The sequence below is a fragment of the Urocampus carinirostris genome, chromosome 8, assembly GCF_059441175.1.
Source record: "Urocampus carinirostris isolate Australia breed hairy pipefish chromosome 8, RoL_Ucar_1.0, whole genome shotgun sequence".
NCBI classification, from domain to species: domain Eukaryota; kingdom Metazoa; phylum Chordata; class Actinopteri; order Syngnathiformes; family Syngnathidae; genus Urocampus; species Urocampus carinirostris.
The window spans coordinates 19955367-19979320 of NC_142356.1; the positions used below are offsets into that span (position 1 = coordinate 19955367).

Consider the following 23954-nt stretch of genomic DNA (forward strand, 5'->3'; position numbering starts at 1 on the left):
CTCCAACAAGAGGCGTCAAGCCTTGCCCTTACAAAGACCCCTGTGGATAATGCAATAATTGTAGAACCACACGTTTCCGTGTTGTATCTTTCAAACTAAAGTAACATCTGCATGTCATCCTCACGGTGGTCACGTTGCCTGGTACGTTTTATTTTGAAAATTTCACGTGTTCGCTTCTTGTCGCATTCTTCCGCATTTGACGCAATGAACTTGAACATGGGAAGGCAGTCGGGTTAAAAGACACTCGGGGCTTTTTAAGACGCAGTCAGCGAGAAGAACCGCGAAAAGGACATAACCCGGACGTTTGAGTTAAGAAAACACGGCTGTTTCATTCGTGAAAACCCCTCCACGAATATTCACGCTCGTGGAAGATTGTTGTGGATGCACCGCTGCGAGAACAGGACTCACGCAGCTCCATCTCCAGAGATTTACGCACGGCGCGCGCAACTTTTACGCACCGAAACTGAACCACGCTGGACTTCACTTAGGAAGACGTTTACGTTTTTCTGTCTCCATTTTTGAATAGGAAATTTGATTTTGTAGTCTGGAATAATATTAAGAGGACCCATCGTCCTCATCCGTGGACCACAGACCCTCCACGCACCTGCCCGGCCATGGCCAGACTCACGCGTCTAGCCTGCGCGTGAGTCATTATTAGTATTCTCCTTGCGAAGCACTCACAGATAGCAAAACATTTGGGATACTTCACGTCGAGTGGAAGAAGGCTGCACAGGGAGAGTGGAAGCCGAGGTGCTCAATGCCCAGCCGGTCGCCGGCAGCTCCTCTGGCTGGGCGGCAACATGAGGTGGTGGCTCACGCTGCAGCTTCTGGTCGCCCTTTCGGCGGCGCGCCTGAGGCTCGGCAAGGCTGAGGTAAGCGCAGAAAAGGACAAATAAATATTTACACTGCGGTTTTGTGAATTGCGAGAAATAATGATCCAAAATCCTAATTATGTGCTAAGTTGCACGAGTATTTATTTTTCACAAAACCGTTTTGATAATTGTCAGAACTTAAAGATCTTACCTCCCTGACTGATGTATTAGGGAGCATTATGATGAAAGTGGTTTAAATTGAGGAATTACTAGTGTTGGTAACACAAGAAATAATAAGGGAAACTGTTTCCAACATATCTAATTAATCACATTGTCTAACTGCACACAAGTGAATATATACATGTGATGACTTCTCTGTTCTGGGCGAGCACATTTTGGGAAGGACGGGTCATTTACCAATCCAAGGAAATGTATTGAATAGTTGTATTGAATAATTTTTACAAGAGGATAATTTAAAGTCGTGCATGAAAATTCGGAAGGTTAGCTAGAGCAATCATCTCTACATTAAAGTTGAGGTTAGTGGTTTGAATCCTCGATCTTGCCTTCCACTGTGGTGGTTTTCCAACCCATTGTGGTCTCCTGAGGAAATTGCACTACAGTGATTCATTGATAGCATTTATTAAAGATGTTTTTGTGATTGTGACATAGGTGGCAGTGAACTCTGGTCTCCTCATAACAAACAGCTATTTAGCAGATAGTAAACAATTATTACAAATAATAAATACGTTAATGGCCCTTTCATATTACATTTCTTATTAAATTAACCCTAAAACACACGTAATATGTTCTAAACAACCTAATGTCGCCTTATAAATGCTCAACTCGCTTGATACTAACACAAATGGGGTTACAAATAAAATCTGTCCATCTATCTATGTATGTATCTATCTACAGTATCTATCTACAGTATCTATCTATCATTCCGTCTCTCTGTCTCTCTGTCTCCCTGTCTCCCTTTTTCCCTGTCTCCCTGTTAGATTCCTTGCTAAAATCTGGCTAGATTTCTAGCTATAAATCTCGCCAAATAGCGAGCCATCAATCTTGTCGAATATCTAGCTATCAATCTAGATAGATAGCCATCTAAGACAGCTAGATAGATTGATTGATAGATAGTAAAAAAGCTATTGGGCTATCCATCAATTTTTAGCTTATAGCATGCACCACATAGTTCTCATAATCACAAACCCATCCCACAAAGTCACTTTTGAAAATATTGCCCTCTAACTATTGTCCCCTGAGGTTGAGTTTGGGTGATTTGCGGACGCTGATCCATTTTACATAAGAACAACAACTAATCTGCTGGGGATTTCATCGACTTTGTGTGTGCGCATCTGCGCGCAAGTCCAGCTGTGCGCGTGTCTTATGGAACATATGTGCTCGTGGATGTGTTGCATGTCAGAAAAAGCGCAACGGTTCGTAAGAGTATTTGAAAATTTTAAACCCATTTTGGTGCAAGGACATGGGGGAATAACAATGTGGCAAGTTGCAGCTGTTGTGTAGCAAGTGTATCATGTCATCAAATTTAGATTATTCTTTGTGTATTGAGTACATAGTTGCCGAAGCGATCAAATTCTGGATTTTGTTAAGCAGGGGAATTCTGTTTGATAATGTAGCTGTATCTGCTGGATAATTATGCTTAAAACATATGGATAAAAATAAATCACAAAACGTGTGTGCTAGCTCTACAGTCGTCCTGTTAATTCAGCCTATACGTTTTATGGTAAAAATAAAGTAAAACATTCAAATAAATAATTTGACTAGAAAATCAAAATGACCTAGCATAAGTGAGATATTTTTAGAACAGGTCCGTGGGCACCTAAGCTGTCCTTGCAGGGCCCCCTTAGGGAGTGCTCGCGGGCAACACGTTACAGACCCCTGGTTTAGAGTTCATTATAAGTAGCATGTTTTCCAAATATATAAAGATAACGGGTTTTCCCTGCTTCCCTGCCCACTGCTCAAAGATAGCTGGGATGGGCGCCAGCACCCCTGCAACCCTACTGAGGAGAAGCTGCGCAGATAACAGATTATTTACATTTCATATACATATATGACGTATTATAACTACAGTGGAACCTCGGTTCTCGACCATAATCCGTTCCAGAACCCTGTTCGTGAACCGATTTGTTCAATCACCAAAATAATTTTTCCCATTAAAAATAATTTAATCGTTTTAATCCGTTCCAACACCCTGAATGTTTACCATGTATATTCAACGTAAACATGAAGCTAACCCAGGCTAATCGTACGTTCGTGTTATCGTAATCTTCCGTACGAAAGATTACGCGAACATGAATGTGTAAAAATTAAAAAATCAGGTTGTTTACAAGTCATTTAGCACCACAAGTGGCTAGCGCTTCATTGGAAAGGGGGCTTTGTTCCAACACCCTGAATTTTGGGCTCAGTTCCAACACCCTGAATGTTTACTTGAATGTTCAACGTAATCATAGAGCTAACCCAGGCTAATCGTACGTTCGCGTTATCGTAATCTTCCGTACGAAAGATTATGCTAACACGAACGTGTAAAAAAAAAAGGATAAAGAAACGAATTATGAATAGGATTTCTTACCTTTGTGGTGGTCAGCAGAAGGCGCATGCTGTATTCCCTAGCAAGATCGGAAACGCGCACACCGCTTTCATATTTAGCTATAATGTCTTTCTTAAAGGCAATAGTTGTACGAACAACTTTTCTTTTTTCACCTGTCCTGCTTGCACCGACCTTCTTCGGAGGCATAGTTAGGGGCTAAAACACTCCGTTCACCGATATTAAAAGCGAAAGTAACAAGGGGCAAGTGCGCACGTGATAACAGTTGGTCACGAAGGGTGGGGGCGATCTACACCCGTACGCCGCTCAGCATCGCACTCTAGCGTACGCACTCAGGCATTACCGGCGTTCGAACTCCGAATTTTTGACCGAACAGCGAAGCAAGAATTTCTCGAAAATTTGGGTCGAACACCGATTTGTTCGAACTGATAGGCGTTCGAAAAACGAGGTTCCACTGTATAAAGTGTTCTTTGCCCATATGGAGTAGTAGGAGCGGGCAAATGCTTATACCAGGTATCGATATTGGTGCGGATACCAGTCCTCTTTAAGGTAAAAGTTCTTGCTATGGTAGCAGATAATAATTCAGAACCTGAAATCCAAGGATTGGTAAATTGGCAACATTAAAAAAAATATTATGTTGGGATTTAAAGACAAAGAGTTACAAATTTCATCATTATATGGTATCAGTATCAATGACATCTCGGGATATTAGTATTGTATAGGTCCTAATAAGTGTGCTATCGTACATTCATAACCTAGAGTAGTGCGTTGACTGCTGTTAGCCGATAAAGCTAATAAGCCTTGCTTGGATAATTGTTCAATTGGGTGAATCACAGTGACGAGATAATGATATAGTGTAGGCAATATAATGACACCAGGGTCTTTACAAACAACCCTGAGAAATGTTAGCTTGCTTGGTTGCTAAAAGGCTCCCAGTGGATGAATGGTCCGTGGCTTCAACCGAAGCATAAAAAAAAAATAAAAACACATTTCAGCCTTGAAGTAACCACTCTGATCTGTTCGGTAAATGTTGCGATCTTAGAAAGATGCAAGTCTATCAGTTTGCCGAATGGAAAATATCTTGTTTAGAGGAGAATGGACTCAAGTCAAGTCATGTATATTTGTATAGCCCTTAATTACAAGTAGTCTTAAAGGGCTGCACTGACAGATGATTGCAAACCACAGACTATTATTACACAACCCCCTGATCTAAAACCTAAAATTCATGCAAGTCTCTTAGCTACATCAGGGTTGCAATGGGGGATGGGCGGCTCATGCTAGATGCCCAAGTGCGTCTCCATGATGGAAATTGTGTGCGTGTGTTTGTGTGTGTAAGCGCCGCCAAGTGGCCCCGTAATTACATTCCATTACACCTCACCTTTCTCCACAAACATTCCATAAGAACTCTGTGCCTTCAGGGCTTCCTGTTCCGCGAGGCCCACCGCGCAGTCTGTGTGTTCAAGTTGACAATACTGTATAAACGCTGAAGTAGTCCAAACAACAAGGAGGAAACGGGCCTCCAGAAAGGATAAAGATAATCTTGTAGGTGTACTACGCAAATCAGTAACCTTACCCAGCATCCAAACAGGCTCATTTAGTTGAGCCTTAGGTGTGTAATCGGCAGCACAAGTCCACTTCATTGCAGTGTCTTTTCATTCATGCCTGTTAAGGCACGATAGCGCCACACTACGTGATTGTTACAATTCTAAGAGGATTTCTGAACAAATTGAGCGGAAAGTAAAGCGGTTCCCGAGTGTGCGTGTGTTTGTTTAACTAGGTCATCCAGCGACTTGAGAAAGTTATCCAGGTGTCTTAGGCTACTGCTTACCCTGCAGCAGACAGATGCAGATCGAGTAGGTCAAATCGCGCTGGGGCAGAAACATCAACAAAAGAGTGAATGAAAATGAATCACAATTTATATAATAAGGTAATAAACATGACAGGATATGTACATACAAACAGTCTCAACCATTTGAGAACTATTTTAAAGTAATATGACAAAAACCACAAATTGCATATCTAAAGTCATATTTCTCCAAATTTTAGGCTTTTTTTTAGCTCAAGACTTTTCTTATCAATTCTTCACTAGTGAGATTTAATGAACATTGGAATAGTGCAGGTATCTTGTGGAATTAGCATAACCAGGTAACCATGTAAGCTTTGGTATCTAGAATAACTCTTGGTTGATGGTAACTAAACATAAAGAAATAACTAAGATAACTGTGGGTTGATGCTAATTTGAATACTATGAATAACAATGACCTCATTAAATTTGTATATGCAGTGTTAGCTATCACGAAAAAGGCTTGAAAGTAATTGTTTATTCAGTAATAACTAGGATAGCAATGGGGTGATTATAATCCTGAATGCCTTAATAACTAAGATAACTGCCAGCCTTTGATAATCAGAAATAGCATTGAGCAGATTAATGCTAACCGTGTATTCTAAAAACAAAATCATAACTATGGGTTGATGCTAACTGTCTAAGCAGAAATAATAAGACACTCACAGTTTTTTTACATTTTAAAAATACTTCATTCTTTGACTTTATCATTATTGTCACTGTTTTTCACTTTTCCTTATCCTTATAACTAACTTCTTTGGGACCCATTATCAGCATTCAACAGAAGGCAATAAAATTCTCCAAATCACAATATAATGAGATGTGGTCCCTCCCAAACACAGTCGCACGGGTCAAATTGAAGATGAAGATAAAGTTGCGGTCATGGCACAGACGTGGGCCATTGTGGACACAAGATGGACATATGGAGGCCAGGCAAAACACCCAAGTTGGCAAGGTTGTCTTATTTACGAGGATTGAGCTTGGCACAGCTTTACCAAGATAGAGTCTGAGTTGGGTGGATCTGCCTGTCCTGCGTGCCATTGTGTTAATTCTATTTTATGCGCATACAAGCCGACCCCCTGAGTTTAGTATTGCATTTTATAATTCCAAATTTAGCTTATATGCGAGCATAGTTGGTAATTGGGTTTGAAGTGATGATGCCCATGCACATGTAGATAACTATGAGTGAAAGATAAACATGTATGCTGATGTTTCTACAACAACTACAAATTCCTAATAAATTTGTTGGCCACGATAATTAGCATCAGTACAAGTATATAACCATGTCATTGCAATCTGAGTCCTGCTTATCTGTATGTTTTGTCTCTCTCCCACTCTTTCCCCCTCTTATTCTGTCTTGCTTGGACCTAACTTATTTGGTCACTCACTTCCTGGCTCTCATTTTCACCCAACACCTGGTGTGATGTTAAGATTACCCTTCAATCACACCTCTCGCTCCTCACTATTTAAACACTCTAATTCCTTGGCTCAGTGCTAGTTCGTGACCACTTGTTCGTTTGTTACTTTGTACCTCTTTTTGTTACTAAGCACGATCCCTCTTTTTGATCACACCTGCCTTACTTCCTGCTTCCCCACGTTTGGGTCCACTCACAAAATGTGACAAACTAGCATAAACTCAGCTAGAAGATGAGCTTTATGCACCGGTAAAGGGCACAAGTACGGTTTAGTGAACATTGGTGGTAATGCTTGTTATCCCGGAATCCAGGGGCTGACTGCTTAACTGTTTTCTAAAGTATTAACTTGTGACACTCCAGTATTAGAGCGTTTGGGACTTTAATTTTAAATCAAATAAAATCAAAAAAGATCATGCAATAATTATAACACCCTGCCTAAAATCGTCCGAGCAGTTATAGTTCCCCTCAGTTTTTTCTCTCCCCGCGTAATCCTGCTATATCTAAAAAAAGGCTAAATTTGTCTGAATCGCAACATGACTGAGAGAGAGCACTTTAATGTCATTTTCTTGGTATGTAAGAACGGTCAGACTTGCAGCTTCCCCTCGGCTGTGAGCAGGAAGGCTCGTTCAGAAAACGGATGCAAGGATGTACGAACGGTGTCACGGTGTAACAATGGAGGCTTGTGTTCGCAAACGTGAAGGCGTCGGAGATGGCTCGGCCAGTCGGACCGACAGCAACTTCCTTCCACAGTGTGGCCGAACTAAAAAGGCTTTCATAGACACAATGTGGACTTTTGTTTTGTGGCGTTGCGTCTTAAACTTGTGAGATCGCTGCTGAGGTTCAGACCAATGGGACGGTTCTGATTGGCTTACGCTTCTGGGTTGACGTGGTCATGCAGTGGAAAAGTCAAAAACTTCGTATTCAAATAATACATTGCTGGCTTGCGATACCGCAGCCATAAACACCCCGACCACCTCCACTTTGATCTGTATCCCTCTGGTAGGTGCTACCTAAAACAATGACTAACAGGCTCAGAGACAGTTTCGTCCCCAGGGCCATCACCACTCTAAACGAGAGCACAAAACTGTGAAAAAAATATATCTTGTGACTTTTTTGTCAATTTTTGTTTCCGTGAAGTATTATTGCACTAGTACTACAACTTAGGCCAGTCTTTATGCACTGCATAGTAAATATTTTCGACTTTTTATCCTGACAGTCTTTTATCTTACTTTTCCCCTTAATAAGCATTGGTCCTGCAGTATTCCATCTCCTCTTGTTGCATTCAATGTTTCAGTTCGTTCTTATCAATGACAATAAAGACAAATAATTTAATTTCAACTTAAATAATGATTTAGCAGCTGTGTTTTTATAATATTAAAAATAAAAAACATATTTCATCAAGTAAAAAATGCTGAATGTACATGCAATTAAGACATAAGAAAATAATGTGTTGCCTAAATGATATAAATTTAATAATAAATGATAAAGTATAATAAATTCATATCTTAAAAGTGCACTCAGTAAACTACAATTGTCACGAGGCGTGGTGGAACTGGAAGGAGTGACCGGACCAGAACGGAGGCAGGAAGGGAGAACTCATATGCGTTGACGATCATAAGTTTTATTTAACAAAATAAAAGTTGCCCAATACTCCGGGACCAAAACAGAACAATACAGAGTTCCTCCAGCACGAACTCAACAGGACAAGGCATAACAGACGGAAAATGTTTAAACCTAAAACAGGACAAGGCATAACAGACCTGGGATTGTGTAATGAGCCAGCGCCCGCCAAACCCAAAATCCAGCCTTAAATAGCAGACCAGCAATCAGCTGATCTGCTGCAGCTGAGTTCGGGGGCGCGGCAGACTGGTAGCCATGGCGACCATGACAGAGCCCCCCCTTTAAGGGACAGCTCCTGAGGTCCCCAAAAAAGGAAAAAAAAAATAAAATACTACCTCACGCCCCGGAATGATTCGACGCTCGGCAGGGTTGTGTCACGAGACGTGGTGGCGTGGAAGGGGACCGGACCAGAACGGAGGCAGGAGGCATGAAGGGAGAACTCAAATGCGTTGACGATCCATAGGTTTTATTTAATAAAATAAAAGTCGCCCAATACTCCGGGGCAAAACAGAACAATACAGAGTTCCTCCGGCACGAACTCAACAGGACAAGGCATAACAGACTAAAACAGGACAAGGCATAACAGACTAAAACAGGACAAGGCATAACAGAACGGGATTGTGAATAATGAGTAGTAATGAACCCGCAACCGCAGAGCCCACAATGCAGCCTTAAATCAGACACACAATTAGTGGAAACTGCTTCAGCTGTTGCCCAGAGGGCGGGGCAGACTGGTCACCAAGGCGACCGTGACAGAGCCCCCCTCTTAAGGGACAGCTCCCGAGGTCCCAAAAAAGAAAAAATTACAACCTCACGCCCCGGAATGGTTCGACGCTCACGATTGGGGCAACCCCGCTCCCTCCTCCGAACACGCAGGAACGGGGAGAGACAGGCGCCATCTGCGTCGGGCGGATCGGAATCGGCGCTCGGCAGGGGGGGGTCCGGCGGGCAAGCTGGACAGGGGATAACAGACAGGCAGAACTGACGAGAACAGGACAGGGGATAACAGACAGGCAGAACTGACGAGAACAGGACAGGCAAAATCAGAGCAGAATCAGAACAGGTAAACAGGACAGGCAAAATCAGAACAGGCAAAATCAGAACGGGTAAACAGGACAGGCCTCTACAGAAGAGTCGCACTCAGGTCAGGCCTCTACAGAAGAGTCGCACTCAGGTCAGGCCTCTACAGAAGAGTCGCACTCAGGTCAGGCCGATGCAGAAGAGTCGCACTCAGGTCAGGCCGATGCAGAAGAGTCGCACTCAGGTCAGGCCGATGCAGAAGAGTCGCACTCAGGTCAAGCCGATGCAGAAGAGTCAGACTCAGGGGGGGTATCAGATTCAGAAGAGTCAGACTCAGGGGGGATCAGATTCAGAAGAGTCAGACTCAGGGGGGATCAGATTCAGAAGAGTCAGACTCAGGGGGGATCAGATTCAGAAGAGTCAGACTCAGGGGGGAACAGATTCAGAAGAGTCAGACTCAAGGGGGGAACAGATTCAGAAGAGTCAGACTCAAGGGGGGATCAGATTCAGAAGAGTCAGACTCAAGGGGGGATCAGATTCAGAAGAGTCAGACTCAAGGGGGGATCAGATTCAGAAGAGTCAGACTCAAGGGGGGGATCAGATTCAGAAGAGTCAGACTCAAGGGGGGGATCAGATTCAGAAGAGTCAGACTCAAGGGGGGGATCAGATTCAGAAGAGTCAGACTCAAGGGGGGGATCAGATTCAGAAGAGTCAGACTCAAGGGGGGGGATCAGATTCAGAACAGACAAGACAGGACAGGAAAGACTGAACAAAATCAGTACAGGGAGACTCAATGCAGGCATGGGAGTCGAACAGGCAGGCATGGGGGTCGAACAGGCAGGCATGGGAGTCGAACAGGCAGGCATGGGAGTCGAACAGGCAGGCATGGGAGTCGAACAGGCAGGCTTGGGAGTCGAACAGGCAGGCTTGGGAGTCGAACAGGCAGGCTTGGGAGTCGAACAGGCAGGCTTGGGAGTCGAACAGGCAGGCTTGGGAGTCGAACAGGCAGGCTTGGGAGTCGAACAGGCAGGCTTGGGAGTCGAACAGGCAGGCTTGGGAGTCGAACAGGCAGGCTTGGGAGTCGAACAGGCAGGCTTGGGAGTCGGAGTCGGACTTGCACGCAGGGGAGAGGGAATAGCAGGCAATCGGCACGGGAGTCGGGCAGGCAGGCGTCAATTCTTCCTGGGACCCCATTCGAGGCACAGCAAGGGCCACGACGGGCGGGGCCGTGGTTCGAACGGGCAGGGAAGGCCAACTCAGTAGGCGCCTGCCAAACTGCGCACTCCAGCTCTCCCCAAGTCGCGCTGGGATCGTTCGCTGAGTTCAATTGTTGGCGGGTTCATTCTGTCACGAGGCGGCGTGGTGTGGAAGGGGACCGGACCAGAACGGAGGCAGGAGGCATGAAGGGAGAACTCAAATGCGTTGACGATCCATAGGTTTTATTTAATAAAATAAAAGTCGCCCAATACTCCGGGGCAAAACAGAACAATACAGAGTTCCTCCGGCACGAACTCAACAGGACAAGGCATAACAGACTAAAACAGGACAAGGCATAACAGACTAAAACAGGACAAGGCATAACAGAACGGGATTGTGAATAATGAGTAGTAATGAACCCGCAACCGCAGAGCCCACAATGCAGCCTTAAATCAGACACACAATTAGTGGAAACTGCTTCAGCTGTTGCCCAGAGGGCGGGGCAGACTGGTCACCAAGGCGACCGTGACAGGTTGGGGGGGGCCGGCAGGCAAACTGGACCGGCAAACACGAGGACAGACAGGGAATCAGAACCGGCAAACACGAGGACAGACAGGGAATCAGAACCGGCAAACACAGAGGACAGACAGGGAATCAGAACCGGCAAACACAGAGGACAGACAGGGAATCAGAACCGGCAAACACAGAGGACAGACAGGGAATCAGAACCGGCAAACACAGAGGACAGACAGGGAATCAGAACCGGCAAACACAGAGGACAGACAGGGAATCAGAACCGGCAAACACAGAGGACAGACAGGGAATCAGAACCGGCAAACACAGAGGACAGACAGGGAATTAGAACCGGCAAACACAGAGGACAGACAGGGAATCAGAACCGGCAAACACAGAGGACAGACAAAATCGGCAAAAACAGGCGAGAGTCAAAATCAGGACCGGCAAAACAGGAGAGAGTCAAAATCAGAACCGGCAAAACAGGAGAGAGTCAAAATCAGAACCGGCAAAACAGGAGAGAGTCAAAATCAGAACTGGCAAAACAGGAGCAGCGGAGTCGGACTGGCAGGCAGCGGAGTCGGACTGGCAGGCAGCGGAGTCGGACTGGCAGGCAGCGGAGTCGGACTGGCAGGCAGCAGAGTCGGACTGGCAGGCAGCAGAGTCGGACTGGCAGGCAGCGGAGTCGGACTGGCAGGCAGCGGAGTCGGCCCGGCAAGCAGCGGAGTCGGAGTCGGCCCGGCAGGCAGCGGAGTCGGAGTCAGCCCGGCAGGCAGCGGAGTCGGAGTCGGCCCGGCAGGCAGCGGAGTCGGAGTCGGACTGGCACGCAGGGGAGACTGAATAGCAGGCAATCGGCACAGGAGTCGGGCAGGCAGGCATGAGAGTCGAACAGGCAGGCGTCAATTCCTCCCGGGACCCCATTCGAGGCACAGCAATGGCCACGACGGGCGGGGCCGTGGTTCGAACGGGCAGGGAGTCGAAGTCGGACTCAGTGGGCCCTTGCCAAGCTGCGTTCTCCAGGTCTCCCCAAATCGCGCTGGGATCGTTCGCTGAGTTCTTATCGTGGCTGGCTCATTCTGTCACGAGGCGTGGTGGAACTGGAAGGAGTGACCGGACCAGAACGGAGGCAGGAGGCAGGAAGGGAGAACTCATATGCGTTGACGATCATAAGTTTTATTTAACAAAATAAAAGTCGCCCAATACTCCGGGACCAAAACAGAACAATACAGAGTTCCTCCGGCACGAACTCAACAGGATAAGGCATAACAGACGGAAAATGTTTAAACCTAAAACAGGACAAGCCATAACAGACCTGGGATTGTGTAATGAGCCAGCGCCCGCCAAACCCAAAATCCAGCCTTAAATAGCAGACCAGCAATCAGCTGATCTGCTGCAGCTGAGTTCGGGGGCGCGGCAGACTGGTAGCCATGGCCACCATGACACAATTAGCACAAATTCTGGCATTTAATAAAGAAGTTACAAATTGTGTTTGTGAAATAATTTGTCATGGCTTTAAAAAACACCCTCCATGATTTCATCAACGTAATGTAAAAAGAATAATGTTTCTCAAATTATAATAGAAAAAAAGTATCTATATTGCCATTGATTACTACCATGCGTGCATTGTTTACATCGAGATTAGATGTGGCATTCTAGGATAAACATGTGATAAAAGAAAAAATAAGATTAAAATGTGCAATAGACTTTTGTTGATTTGACCTTACAGTATATAATCTAATATAACTGCAAACAGTTATTTAATGTTAAAAATAAATGATTACAAAATAAATACATAAATTTAAATCAGTCCACAAAAATAATTTTAAAATGTTGTAAAGATAGATTGAAATTTTAAAATGTTAATCCGCTTAATCAGAACACAACCCATTAATTAATTAAAAATAGATTTGATTATATTTGCAAATATTTAATTCACTAGTATTATCATTTGATTATTCATATTGTAATTTTAAAATTATTATACAATTTTTCAATTTACACAAATGCAATATGAAAAAAACAAAAAACAAACAAACGGAATCTAAGCTAAAAACACATAATGCGAGTCAGGTGTCTCAAATGGATGTAAGGACCAAATAAAATTGAAGCTATAAGCTGAAATGTTGAAAACTTTTAAAATGACATATACCTGTACGGTCTAGAAAAACTTATTGAACCTACTAAAAGGCTCACAAATATATTCCAATATAATCAAATAAGCAAAGCATTGTTTTCGTGTAGCTCTGACAGCACAAAAGACAAATTCCCTTGATATAAATATCCCATTACTTTAACATTAAGTGAAAGAAGTCAGTATTATTCAGGCACCACCAGTAGCCAATATTTCATAGTTTAGCAAAATCAATTTGGAAAATAATATAGATTCTGTATTATTCACATAAGTGCCATAAAAAACAATGTGAAAACAAATATACGATTCCTGGTGTATGATTTAACGATGATTCTAGATCATCTAAGGGGAAAAGAAAACCCTCCCGGGGCCTGGATGCGGCCCTTGGGCCTTGACTTTGTGCTGTAAATGGTGGGTCATACTTTGTCTCCTTTTTTATTTATTTTTCTAATGATGCTACATCACTCTTATGTTTACTGGAGTGCCAGGGACAACATTAACAATTCAGACTATTTACAAACCTCAATTTCAGCGCCGCTTGGAGCGACAACAAGCTCCTTCAGTTCACGAGCTTCCTCAAAGCGTTAAGTCCCGCCGAATACCTCTCTTATCGCATTTCCACAAAAGAGCGGCAAACAAGCGACTTATCAATTCTAAAATGAAGAATTCCTCTGGGCAGCTGTGTAAACATTTCTTTACTCATGTGTGCGCGGTAGGCCGCTTACGTCACGAAACTCATAAAATAAAATCATCGTTGTTAATCGTGAATGAAAGTAGTCAAGTCAAGTCATGGTTATTTGTATACGCCTTAGTCACAAGGAGTCTCAAAAGGCTGCACAGACCACGGATTTTTGCAAACTACAGACTATTATTACACCATTCCTTGATCTAAAACCCACAAGAGGGAAAGGAAAAACTCAAAAACCTCAGGTAAATGAAGAAACCTTTCGAAGGGGCCGCACATGAAGAAATCCCCTTCCAGCATGACCAAGCTGCAATGGATGTTACAATAACAAATAATACACAGATATAGTTATCATGAAATCTAGGTCATTCATAAACTATAGAACATAAGTGTGTTCTAAGCCTAGATTTTAACACTTCCACTGAGGTTGCAGATCGAATCTCAGGGGCAGAGCATTCCACAGCATCGGGGCCCGAATGGAGAAAGCTCTCGAACCTGCGAAACTCTTCTTGGCTCTTCCTCGATTACCAACCAGGAACAAGCACAGGCTGCAAACCTTTTTTGTATGCTTTTGTTCAGCACTGTGCATTAAAGGGTTAACTAGCTAAGTAATTTCATCTCTCTACTGCTACACAAAATAGGAGTGCCTATTTACCAAACTAAGTCTAATTATGAATGAAAATCAGTTGCTGTAGTTATCAATTCAGTGTTTTTCAACACTTGATAGGCAATGAGAGCTTGTCTAGTATGCCGCAGAAAATTGCCCAATTTTATATTGCCCAAAAAAAAAAAGCATGTCATTGTTCACTATCTTTGCTTTCTTCCAGTGCTCAGTGGAATAACTGTAACATTCATCTATCTAAGGGGCCGGTCACACAGACATTTGCTGCTGAATCACGGCCAGAAATTTCTGCCTGTGAGGCGGACGCTATTGGACGCTTTGAGATCGCAATGCAGACTAAATACAGCAGTGCTTAACACGCGGTCGGAAAATCGCACGCGGGTGGCAGCGCGAAAAAGTTTTGCGCTGCTTAATTCTTCAGAGCGCGGGTACACAGCCTTTCACGAGCGTATCAAGGCTGAACCACGGCCAGAAATTTCTGGCCGTGAAGCGGATGCTGTTGGGCGCTGTTGGACGTTTGGAGACCGCCATATAGACGAGATACAGCAGTGCTTTACTCGCGGTCGGAAATTCACACGTGGTTGGCCGCGCGCAAAACTTTTGAGCTGCTCAAAAGTTTGAGCACGTGTTAAACCGCGTGCCGCACACGTGGTCAACACGAGGTAATGACGCGGAAAGACGTGCTCTGGCCGCGGCCAGGGCGTGGTTACACATGGGTAGGACGGGAAATTTCAGCGGGTAATCGTGGGTGGAGCATGGTAATAGCATGTTCTGCGCCTGTATCGCGGTGTTATTACGTGAAATTAGCGTGTTACGTGTGTGACAGTCAAACGCCTTTCTCCGCGTATATACAGCGCGATTTGCCGAGCACACGTCAGTTGTGCTCGAGACGTCAAGGGGGTGAACGTGGATCCCCGTCAGCGTAGTGACCTCGTCTTAATCCATTTTTATTTCTTGACATTTCTTTTCAAGATAATAAAATAAAAATGATGCCATAGCTTGAAATCTTGATCTTCACGGGACTGTGTCTTGAGCGGTTATGATTTCTACAGCCCGGTGTTATCCGAGAAATGCATCCCTGCCGAGATTTGCATCCCCTCGCTACTACAACCACTGTTACCTCGTTTTATCTCACTTTTAGGGAATGTAATGGCGAACATATAACCAAAACCACTTCGTCTTGCATTTGTTGGAAATGTAATACAACTTAAACCATTCCGTCTTTGTTTTTGTTGTGAACGTAATCGAACGGTAAATCCTCCCCCCCTCGCGTGAACGCGCATTCTGCTGCGCTTCCAACGAAAGCGATCGTATTCTATATAAAACGCTTATTAAAACTATAAAGCGAGCTAATTATAACAATTGGGAGATCCTAGTCTATATAATGCGTTTATTTAAACAATAAAGTGCGATCGTACTCTACAAAATGCGTTTGTTAACGCGGATGAAAAAGTCACCAACGTCAATGCACGCCTACAACAAAAGCGATCGCAGCAGGATGCGCGTTCACGTGAGGGGGTGGGGGGGTGGTAGTGTTGCGTCGGAGTCGGATTTAGGCACAACACCGGCTCGGGAGCTTTTATACCCGTGGTCCACACGAGAAAATGACGCAGAAATGACGCGATGAGGAAGCGGAACAGTCGCCGGCGTCTGTTTTGCGGGCATACCACAGATGAACAGCGGGTTAGCCAATTTTGCGCATTTTCCATCGCGGGCAACCACGGGCAAAAAAAAAAAACGCAAAATTTTAGCCGTGATTCAGCCGCAAACGGCTGTGTGCCCGGCCCCTAAGTAGGTGGCAACCAGGGTTGGGTAGGGTTACTTTAACTGGATTACTTTCAATTACTTTTGGATTACTCCAATACCAAATATGCTAATAAAAGACAAAAGAAACTAAATATCTTTAGCTTTTTGTCTGGAAAATATGGTGAATGTCATCCAATGATTAGTTTGAAACCAGTATTAAGGACGTGTTTGTTTATAATTATTTTGAATTATTTTTTCTTACTACAAGGTGCGCTTTGAATTTCTGGCATTTTTATTTTTTATTTTCAGGTGCACCTTTTTGTCGTAAAATACGGTAAATGTCTTCCAATGAATGAGTGAAATAGGGACAAAAGGTGAGGAAATGAGAGAAAAGTTTTCTGCAAAATGAGTTGAGGTAGATTGCTTTTGCATTTCCAATTTTATTGTTTGATTTTTAAAGAAAAAGTACGTGCTGCCTGATTTCAATAAGGCACACTGGATAATGAGGGGCTTTTTCGAATTTCTGGCGAATGTTTGTTTTGAGTGCGCCTTTATAGTCCTGAAAATACGGTAAGTAGGAAATAACTCCTCAAAAAGTAATGCATAGTAATAGAACCATTGAGAAAATATTGTAAAACAAGTTCAATAATGATTTATGTAAAATGATCTTTAACCTTTGCAGATTATATTTTCTTTCAATTTTATCATTTCTTTTTTGAATTATTTAAAATGTCTAATAAAATTGTTGAAAAAAATATTTGATAGTTAAAAAATGATTTTTTTCTTTGCAGTGTATTATATTGGAGTTGAAAAGATCTACTTTCAATTGATTCTGAGATTCTGAGACGCACACAAAATACATACAAAACGAGTGAGCGAATGAATGAAATAATAAATTAATCAAATACACACATACATACATCCATCCATTATCTGCACCGCTTATCCTCTTTTTGGTCGCGGGGGTGCTGGAGCCCATCCCAGTCATCTTTAGGCACCCTGAACTGGTTGCCAGGGCACACAGAGACAGACAACTCACTCACTCATTCACACCTAGGGACAATTTGGACCGGCCAATTAACCTGACATGCATGCTTTTTGGAATGTGGGAGGAAACCCATACAAGCACGGGGAGAACATGCAAACTCCTCACAGGAGGTTCGATCTCATGACCTCAGAACACACGCTAACCAAAAGTAGCAATTTGTGTCTTTGGGTTTCAAAATGTGTGCCACAAACTAAATTATCAAAAAATACTTTTTTTTTAAACTGCCAGAGTTTATATACTGTATATTATATATATATATATATATATATATATATATATATATATATATATATATACATTGTAAATATAGTGTTACATTTTTAAATAAAATACAAATTTGAACTAAAAATAAATAAGAACACAAATAGAAGTTAGCTTATTCAATCAATTTAATAAGAATCAGTATTAAGAGTAATACAAATAAATGTGCATGGTTTAGTTTGCTCACATCATTTTAGATTAGCATTTTTTTTATAAAATTCTAAAGGGATACTGTGTGTTATTTGACCACTAGATGCACAACCAAAAACAAGTACTACAAAAAGAGGGAAAAAAAACACTACGAAGATTTGACTAAAACTGCATTATCTTTCTTTTATTGTTTTGTCAAGCTTTTCCCGTTTTTTGGGGGGTATCCTTAGAAGCAAGATGACAGACAATCATGTCAGCTCCCTCTATGTGTGTCTCATGTTATGTAATACAGTTTTTTTGATGCACAAGTATTTAAAAAAATTAACGTTTGTATAATAGTTCATGTATTTTTTCTTATTATTCAAATCAATATAATTCTGTGTACTGGATTAAGATTGTTTTACTTAATGTCCCTTTAATTGAAATAAAAGTAATTTGAGGTAGTTTTACAATAAACCAGATTTCAACAAATTTACATCATAACTGTAAAATTAAAAAAATACTTGATTCTCAGAAGGCCATGGCTATTAATTATAATGTTCTGCATGCCGTCTTGCACTAAGAAACCGAATGGTGCGCTTGAGGGCAACCAATTAACCTCGCTTTGACATCCTCCGAAGTTTTGCAGCATACCACTTTTACTAGTTGTGCAAGTGAAAACTAAGGGTGTGCGGCTCAATCCAAATATAGATATTATCGATATTAAGCGAGAACTAGGATCGGATCGAAATTTTTCTCTTGGGTTTAATACTGTCTTCCCATTTTAGCTATCACAATATACATACATTTTAACTTTTAGAATTACAGTAGTCGTCTTGTTGATATTGTTATAAAGTATTTGTATTTTCGTTTCACTGCTGTTTATTTAGTTAGACTCTCTTGACTTTGGTTCTGGAAGAGCTTTTGTAGTAGAAGGTTTTTTTTTATATTGTTGAATATTTTTACATGGTGTTGCTTACACATCGGTATTCCCACTTTATTTACTAGATACTGTCCAATGGAAAGTATTGTTGTCATGCTGACGTTGTTTTATTTGATTTTTGTTACAATGCTGCTTTTTTGCTTTGATTCTCTTGTTTTTTTGCTCTGAAAGAAGTGGTTGCAAAAGTATCCTTTTTTTTACATCGTTAAAGGTTTCTACATTGTATTGTTTTTCACTATTATCTTTGATACTGTTAAAAGTTTCATTTTTAATTATTTATAAGCTGGGTGCGTCGTTTGAGGTTTCCTTATTAAAGTTGAAAGTTAAATGTTTTCTCGGTTAAATAGGTTTCCAAAATGCCCAACTGCTTTATTTTCCACTGCGCCTATTTGCTTTTATCTTACTTTTATCAGAGATGTTTGGGGCGAAACATTATGTTTGAGGAATGGGGCCTGGGGCGAGTGCTGGAGAGTGACGTCATGTTTGTGCCCTAGATTTTTTTCTATTTGTCAGTGTAGCATGCAAATGGTGAAAGTAAGAAAAGGCCTGCTCACAACCCCCCCCCCCAAAAATGAAAAAAGTGTACTCAAGCACGTCTAAGAAATGCTCAAACATCATGGACAAGCTGAATGAGGCTGCGATCATGACTTTAAGCGGGGAGGTGGCGGGATAGAGTAACAAAGTTCCAAATTCTGTACAACTTATTTTATAAAAATAGAACATTTTTAGTTCCTAAAATATTTGTGCTGTATTTATTGTAATCATAAACTAACTCAAGGGGGAAGAGGTTCAATTATAAACTCAAGCAAATCCCAAGCAAATACTATCTGTATCGGTTTGGTAACGATTGTGTAAATTTATCAAATTTCCCAGTACTGCCCAGCCCTGGTATATACTCAGAATAGAAGCTGTCGTTCAGATGCTAGCTAACAAGACCTTCTTCTGTCTTTGCAGGGTGATCCTCTCCCTTCGTCGCTGGTCGACCTGGTGAGGAATTCTCCCGTGTCCTCTGTGGACGATCTCAAGCTACTTCTGCAGCACCAGGCGGGCGCAATAGGTAAGCTGCAAAAGCTATGGCATGTTCCTATCTTTAAAGGCTTTGATCGGACATGAATGCATAAATAAAGCGGTGACATAAGCGAGTGAGGCGATGAACATACGTATGTACAGAAACAGGACGAGATGAGTCACTCGGTGTCTACGATTGCCGCCTAAACCAGTCTGGAGGGGACTGTTAAATGAATCATTTATGTTTGATGACGCTTCGAGGAAGGAGAATATCCTAAACTTGGTTCCCTCTTTTCTTTAATTTCTTTCAAATACAGCAGTCTCTTTAGACAGCCAAATAGTAAGGACTAATATTTTTTGAATATTTTTTATTAAAATCAATATTGATTTGAGTAATAAACAAAAATACACAAACTCTAATTTAAACATGCATTTTATTTAAATTCTCATGGACCAATACATTTGCCTCTATTTTATATGAGGCTCACTTCCAGTCCGTTTCAACTTGTTAACTATTTTAATAGCATTTTATCATTTTGTAAATAATACTTTTTATCATGTCTCCATGACAGAGTGTGACATCTAAATCTATAAACAGTGAAGAAAATAAGTATTTGAACACTGGGTCTGAATTTTTCATCCTATGTGCATGTCCACTGTAAGAGAGATAAACTAAAAAGAAAAATCCGGGAGTCACGATGCATGATTTTTTAACGATTTATTTGTGCGCTATAGCTCACAGTGGACATGCACCTAGGATGAAAATTTCAGACCCCACCATGATTTCTAAGAGGGAGGAATAGCAAAATAGCAGGGTGTTCAAACACTTATTTTCTTCAATGCACATGTGACAATGATCACATTCCGATTATATCATTCTCATCTTAGCTTTGAATTGAACTGTTAAATTTTGAACAGCAATTTAAAAGTGCTTCATTCAAAAATTATGGCATAACCCATTTTTGATTTTGCTTTACTATTCCAAAGAAACTCTACTACTACTACTTTTTTCTTGCATACCATTACAGAAATAAAATACAAGTTTGCGTGTAACAAGAATTTCAGCAGGCTTTTCAGTGACGGACCCGAGCGAGCCTCAACTTAATAACGCAATTAAGCATACAAAACCAAAAGGAAAGAAAAGAATCAGTCATGCACCACTGAGATGATAGCACAGAAGATGAAAACAACTCCAGAGAATAATTGGATGAGCATCAAGTTGTTCATTAAGAACATCACGGTCAAAAAAGGAAAAAAAAAGATCCTTAGATAACCTCGCTATTGCCTGCACTCGGGGGTGTAATTAAAGCTGGGGGGCAAAATATGAAACGGTGACATATGTGCAAGGGTGCACACACACGTGCACACTAAATTTATCGACTCATAACTCTCCTCAAAAGATTCTTGACAGCTTCGGGATGAATTACGGTAGGAAATAGCTGAATTATTCAAATGGGATGGGCACAATTTTTTTTTTCCTTTTGTGGTGAACAATGACCTATTTTCCGGCCTAAAAGTTGCGTTTTTTTTTTTCATAGTTTGGCCGGAGGTGCAAATTATACTCCGGTGCGACTTATATACTGTATGTTTTTCTATCTTAATTATGCATTTTTTGGCTGGTGCGATTTATAATCCAGTCCAGAATACATGGTATGCTTTCACACAGAGAACATGCAAACGAGCTGTGTTACAGATAAATATTTACAAAAATAGAAATAGTTGTTTGCATTCTCCGAGAATAAAAAAAATAAAAGTTGTCACAAACTGAAAAAAATGGACAAGTAAAATCTGATAATGGGAAAAATAATAATCATTTATACATTGGATAATTTAGATTTTCCTTTTCTTCTCTGATCTTTAGATAATTCTTTCTTTTGCGTGCTTTAATTAATGTTTGGTGTGGTACCATGTCACAAAAAACACAGCCATTTTGTGCGCTATGCTAATTGGGTGCTTGATAGTTTTGCACTCTCTTATTATTGTTGTCACTTCTATAATACTTGAAGGTGGTGTATGTAACTTCAAACATACTTGGTGATGCCATTTTCTGGCTGAAATCTTTATTGAAGCTCCTTTTGTTGCGCGTGAAAGTATGTGACATTCTTAGATGCACTTGAATAATCTATTTTTTTTTCATCTTTTTGGGTTTTGACTTGACATTTGGACTGTATTTGAAAGAGTCATTTGTCTTACTTTCACCATTTTCATCCTACAATTACAGAAAATAACAACCATGCACGGAATATCAATTTGTTCCCCCAACCCTCCTACTTCCTACCTTTTAGCAAGATCCACCAGGATACCAATGATAAAATAAGATAAAAGCAGATAGGCGAGGAGAAAAATAATACATAAAGGCTCTTTGAACTCTCTTTGAAATTTTCAATACATACCTATTAAAGAAAATATGTAATTTTAAACTTTTGTAAGACACCTCAAACCACTTAAATATGAACTGACAATGAAATCTGTTTATTTAGCTGTTTTCAATTTTTATTTTTTCTGATTTTCAATAGTATTTAAGTAAAATAAAAAAAATAATACATTTTAAGAATTATTTTGAATAACACAAAAATTTTAATACCTAATCTTGATTAATACTCAATACATAATAAGTGTTAATAAACTATCATAACTTTTGTCATTATTTGTTCTATTTTATTTCCGATTTACAAATTTATTCCAAGAATTATTTATATATACATACCTGTATACAATGACCATAAAGGCCATTCATTCATTAAAAACAAATCACAGGAATCAAGAAATCCCCCCAAAATCATAAACTAGCTTATTCAAATTCTATTCATCTTTGTTCTCATGTATTTTTTTCTTTCACTTAGAAGAAGAAGAAGATGATTACAGCGTTCCCAAAAACCAAACGCACGGACGACATGCCAGAAGCATCGGTAAGCTCCACTTATCTACTTGTAGTGCAACCAGCTTTATTCTTTCATCTTAACTAAAAATTGTATCCTCTCCTCTGCTGACCTCAGTAGAGTTCGAGATAGCCCAGCTGGCAGCGTGCAGGATCAGGACCGAGGTCCAGGAGGTGACCAGGTCCATGCTGGACCGCCGCAACGCCAACTTCATGCTCTGGCCCCCCTGTGTGGAGGTGCAGCGATGCTCGGGCTGCTGCAACACGCGACTGCTGCAATGCGTGCCCACCCTCACCTCCAGTAGATACCTACAGGTGACCCTTTTCACACTGTGCTTTGCATTGTGAGCAGAATTGGGATTGGTTGTGTTGACAGACCTCAGGAAAGGAACCGCAGATTTTGGCTCAGTGTGAATACAATCAATTCAAGCCCCCTTTGACTGTTTTATACTTTCATTTTTTTAGATAATACAAGCAAGATGGGACATGTGAATAGATGCGGTAACATTTTGTTACCTCGGGGCTGGCGTTTTTTCTGACACTGAGCTTTGTATTTGTAGACAAAAGGTTTCGGGTAGCCGCAAGTTCGTACCAATTAGCCATAAATCGGTTTTCATCTGCCGGCACGCAAAACGAATGCGTACGAATGATGTCGATTTTAAAACATGCTGGAAAAATACAACACCTGAAAAATCAGTTCTGGCAGGAAGCCACCACATTTCCCAAGAGCTATTAGCTTGTCTGGAAATGTCTTCATGCCAATGTGACTTGCACAACTTCAGCCTTAGGAAAATTAAGAGACTTTGAGAAGCGGTCGCACATGAGGAGATCCCCCTTCCAAGATGACCCTGCTGCAATGGGTGTTGTAAAGGCATAAGCAGAGATTACACAGTCAACATCAGAAATAGACATAATAATTTAATTTCTGTAAAAAGTCCAAATCACAGCAACAACAAGCTTCCAGTCTCAAAACCTTGATGCAGGAGGTTGGCATACATACAACAGGTTAAGGTGCTAATCCACACTGTACAATATCCAAGCTCGTCCTTGTCACTCTTCCTCCGGAAGGACATTAGTATGAAGTTAGCATCACTCATTAGTTAAAGAAAAAGGTGTGCCTTAAGTTTAGATTCAAACACTTCCCCTAAGGTTGCAGATCTCATCTCAGGTGACAGAGCATTCTACAGCACCAGGACCTGAATGGAGAACGCTCTTGAGCCTGCAGATTTTCTCCTTGCTCTTGGAATCACTAGTAGACCAGCATTTTCTGAGCGAGGCTCAGAGCAGGGACATGGGTCGCAATCAAATCAGAAAGACAAGGGTGGGCAAGTCCATGCTAACTTTTAGACGTCAGAAACAGAAGCTAAAAAACACACATCTTAATCTGACAAGGAGCCAGCTCAAATCAGCTAAAACTTCCTTGTCCTAGTCCAAAGTCTCACTGTAGCATTTTGCACTATCTGCAAATTTCTGATGCTAAACCACAGAGACCAAAAGTAACAAACACATGAGTTTTAATC

The 23954-nt window shown here is 41.5% G+C and overlaps 1 protein-coding gene across 4 annotated transcripts in view; it reads left to right on the forward strand.

Annotated features, from left to right (window-relative positions):
- The first annotated feature begins 217 nt into the window (after positions 1 to 217).
- Positions 218 to 23954, forward strand: part of pdgfba (platelet derived growth factor subunit Ba) — a 30516-nt gene continuing 6779 nt past the window's right edge. The window contains exons 1-4 of one of the 4 annotated variants that reach the window (XM_088343083.1): positions 218 to 872; positions 19503 to 19605; positions 22400 to 22465; positions 22553 to 22749. In XM_088343083.1, coding sequence (XP_088199209.1) covers positions 801 to 872; positions 19503 to 19605; positions 22400 to 22465; positions 22553 to 22749 — 438 coding nt within the window. In that variant the 5' untranslated portion in view covers positions 218 to 800. The remainder of the gene's footprint in view (positions 873 to 19502; positions 19606 to 22399; positions 22466 to 22552; positions 22750 to 23954) is intronic. The other 3 variants (XM_088343084.1, XM_088343085.1, XM_088343082.1) reach the window with 3 other exon arrangements.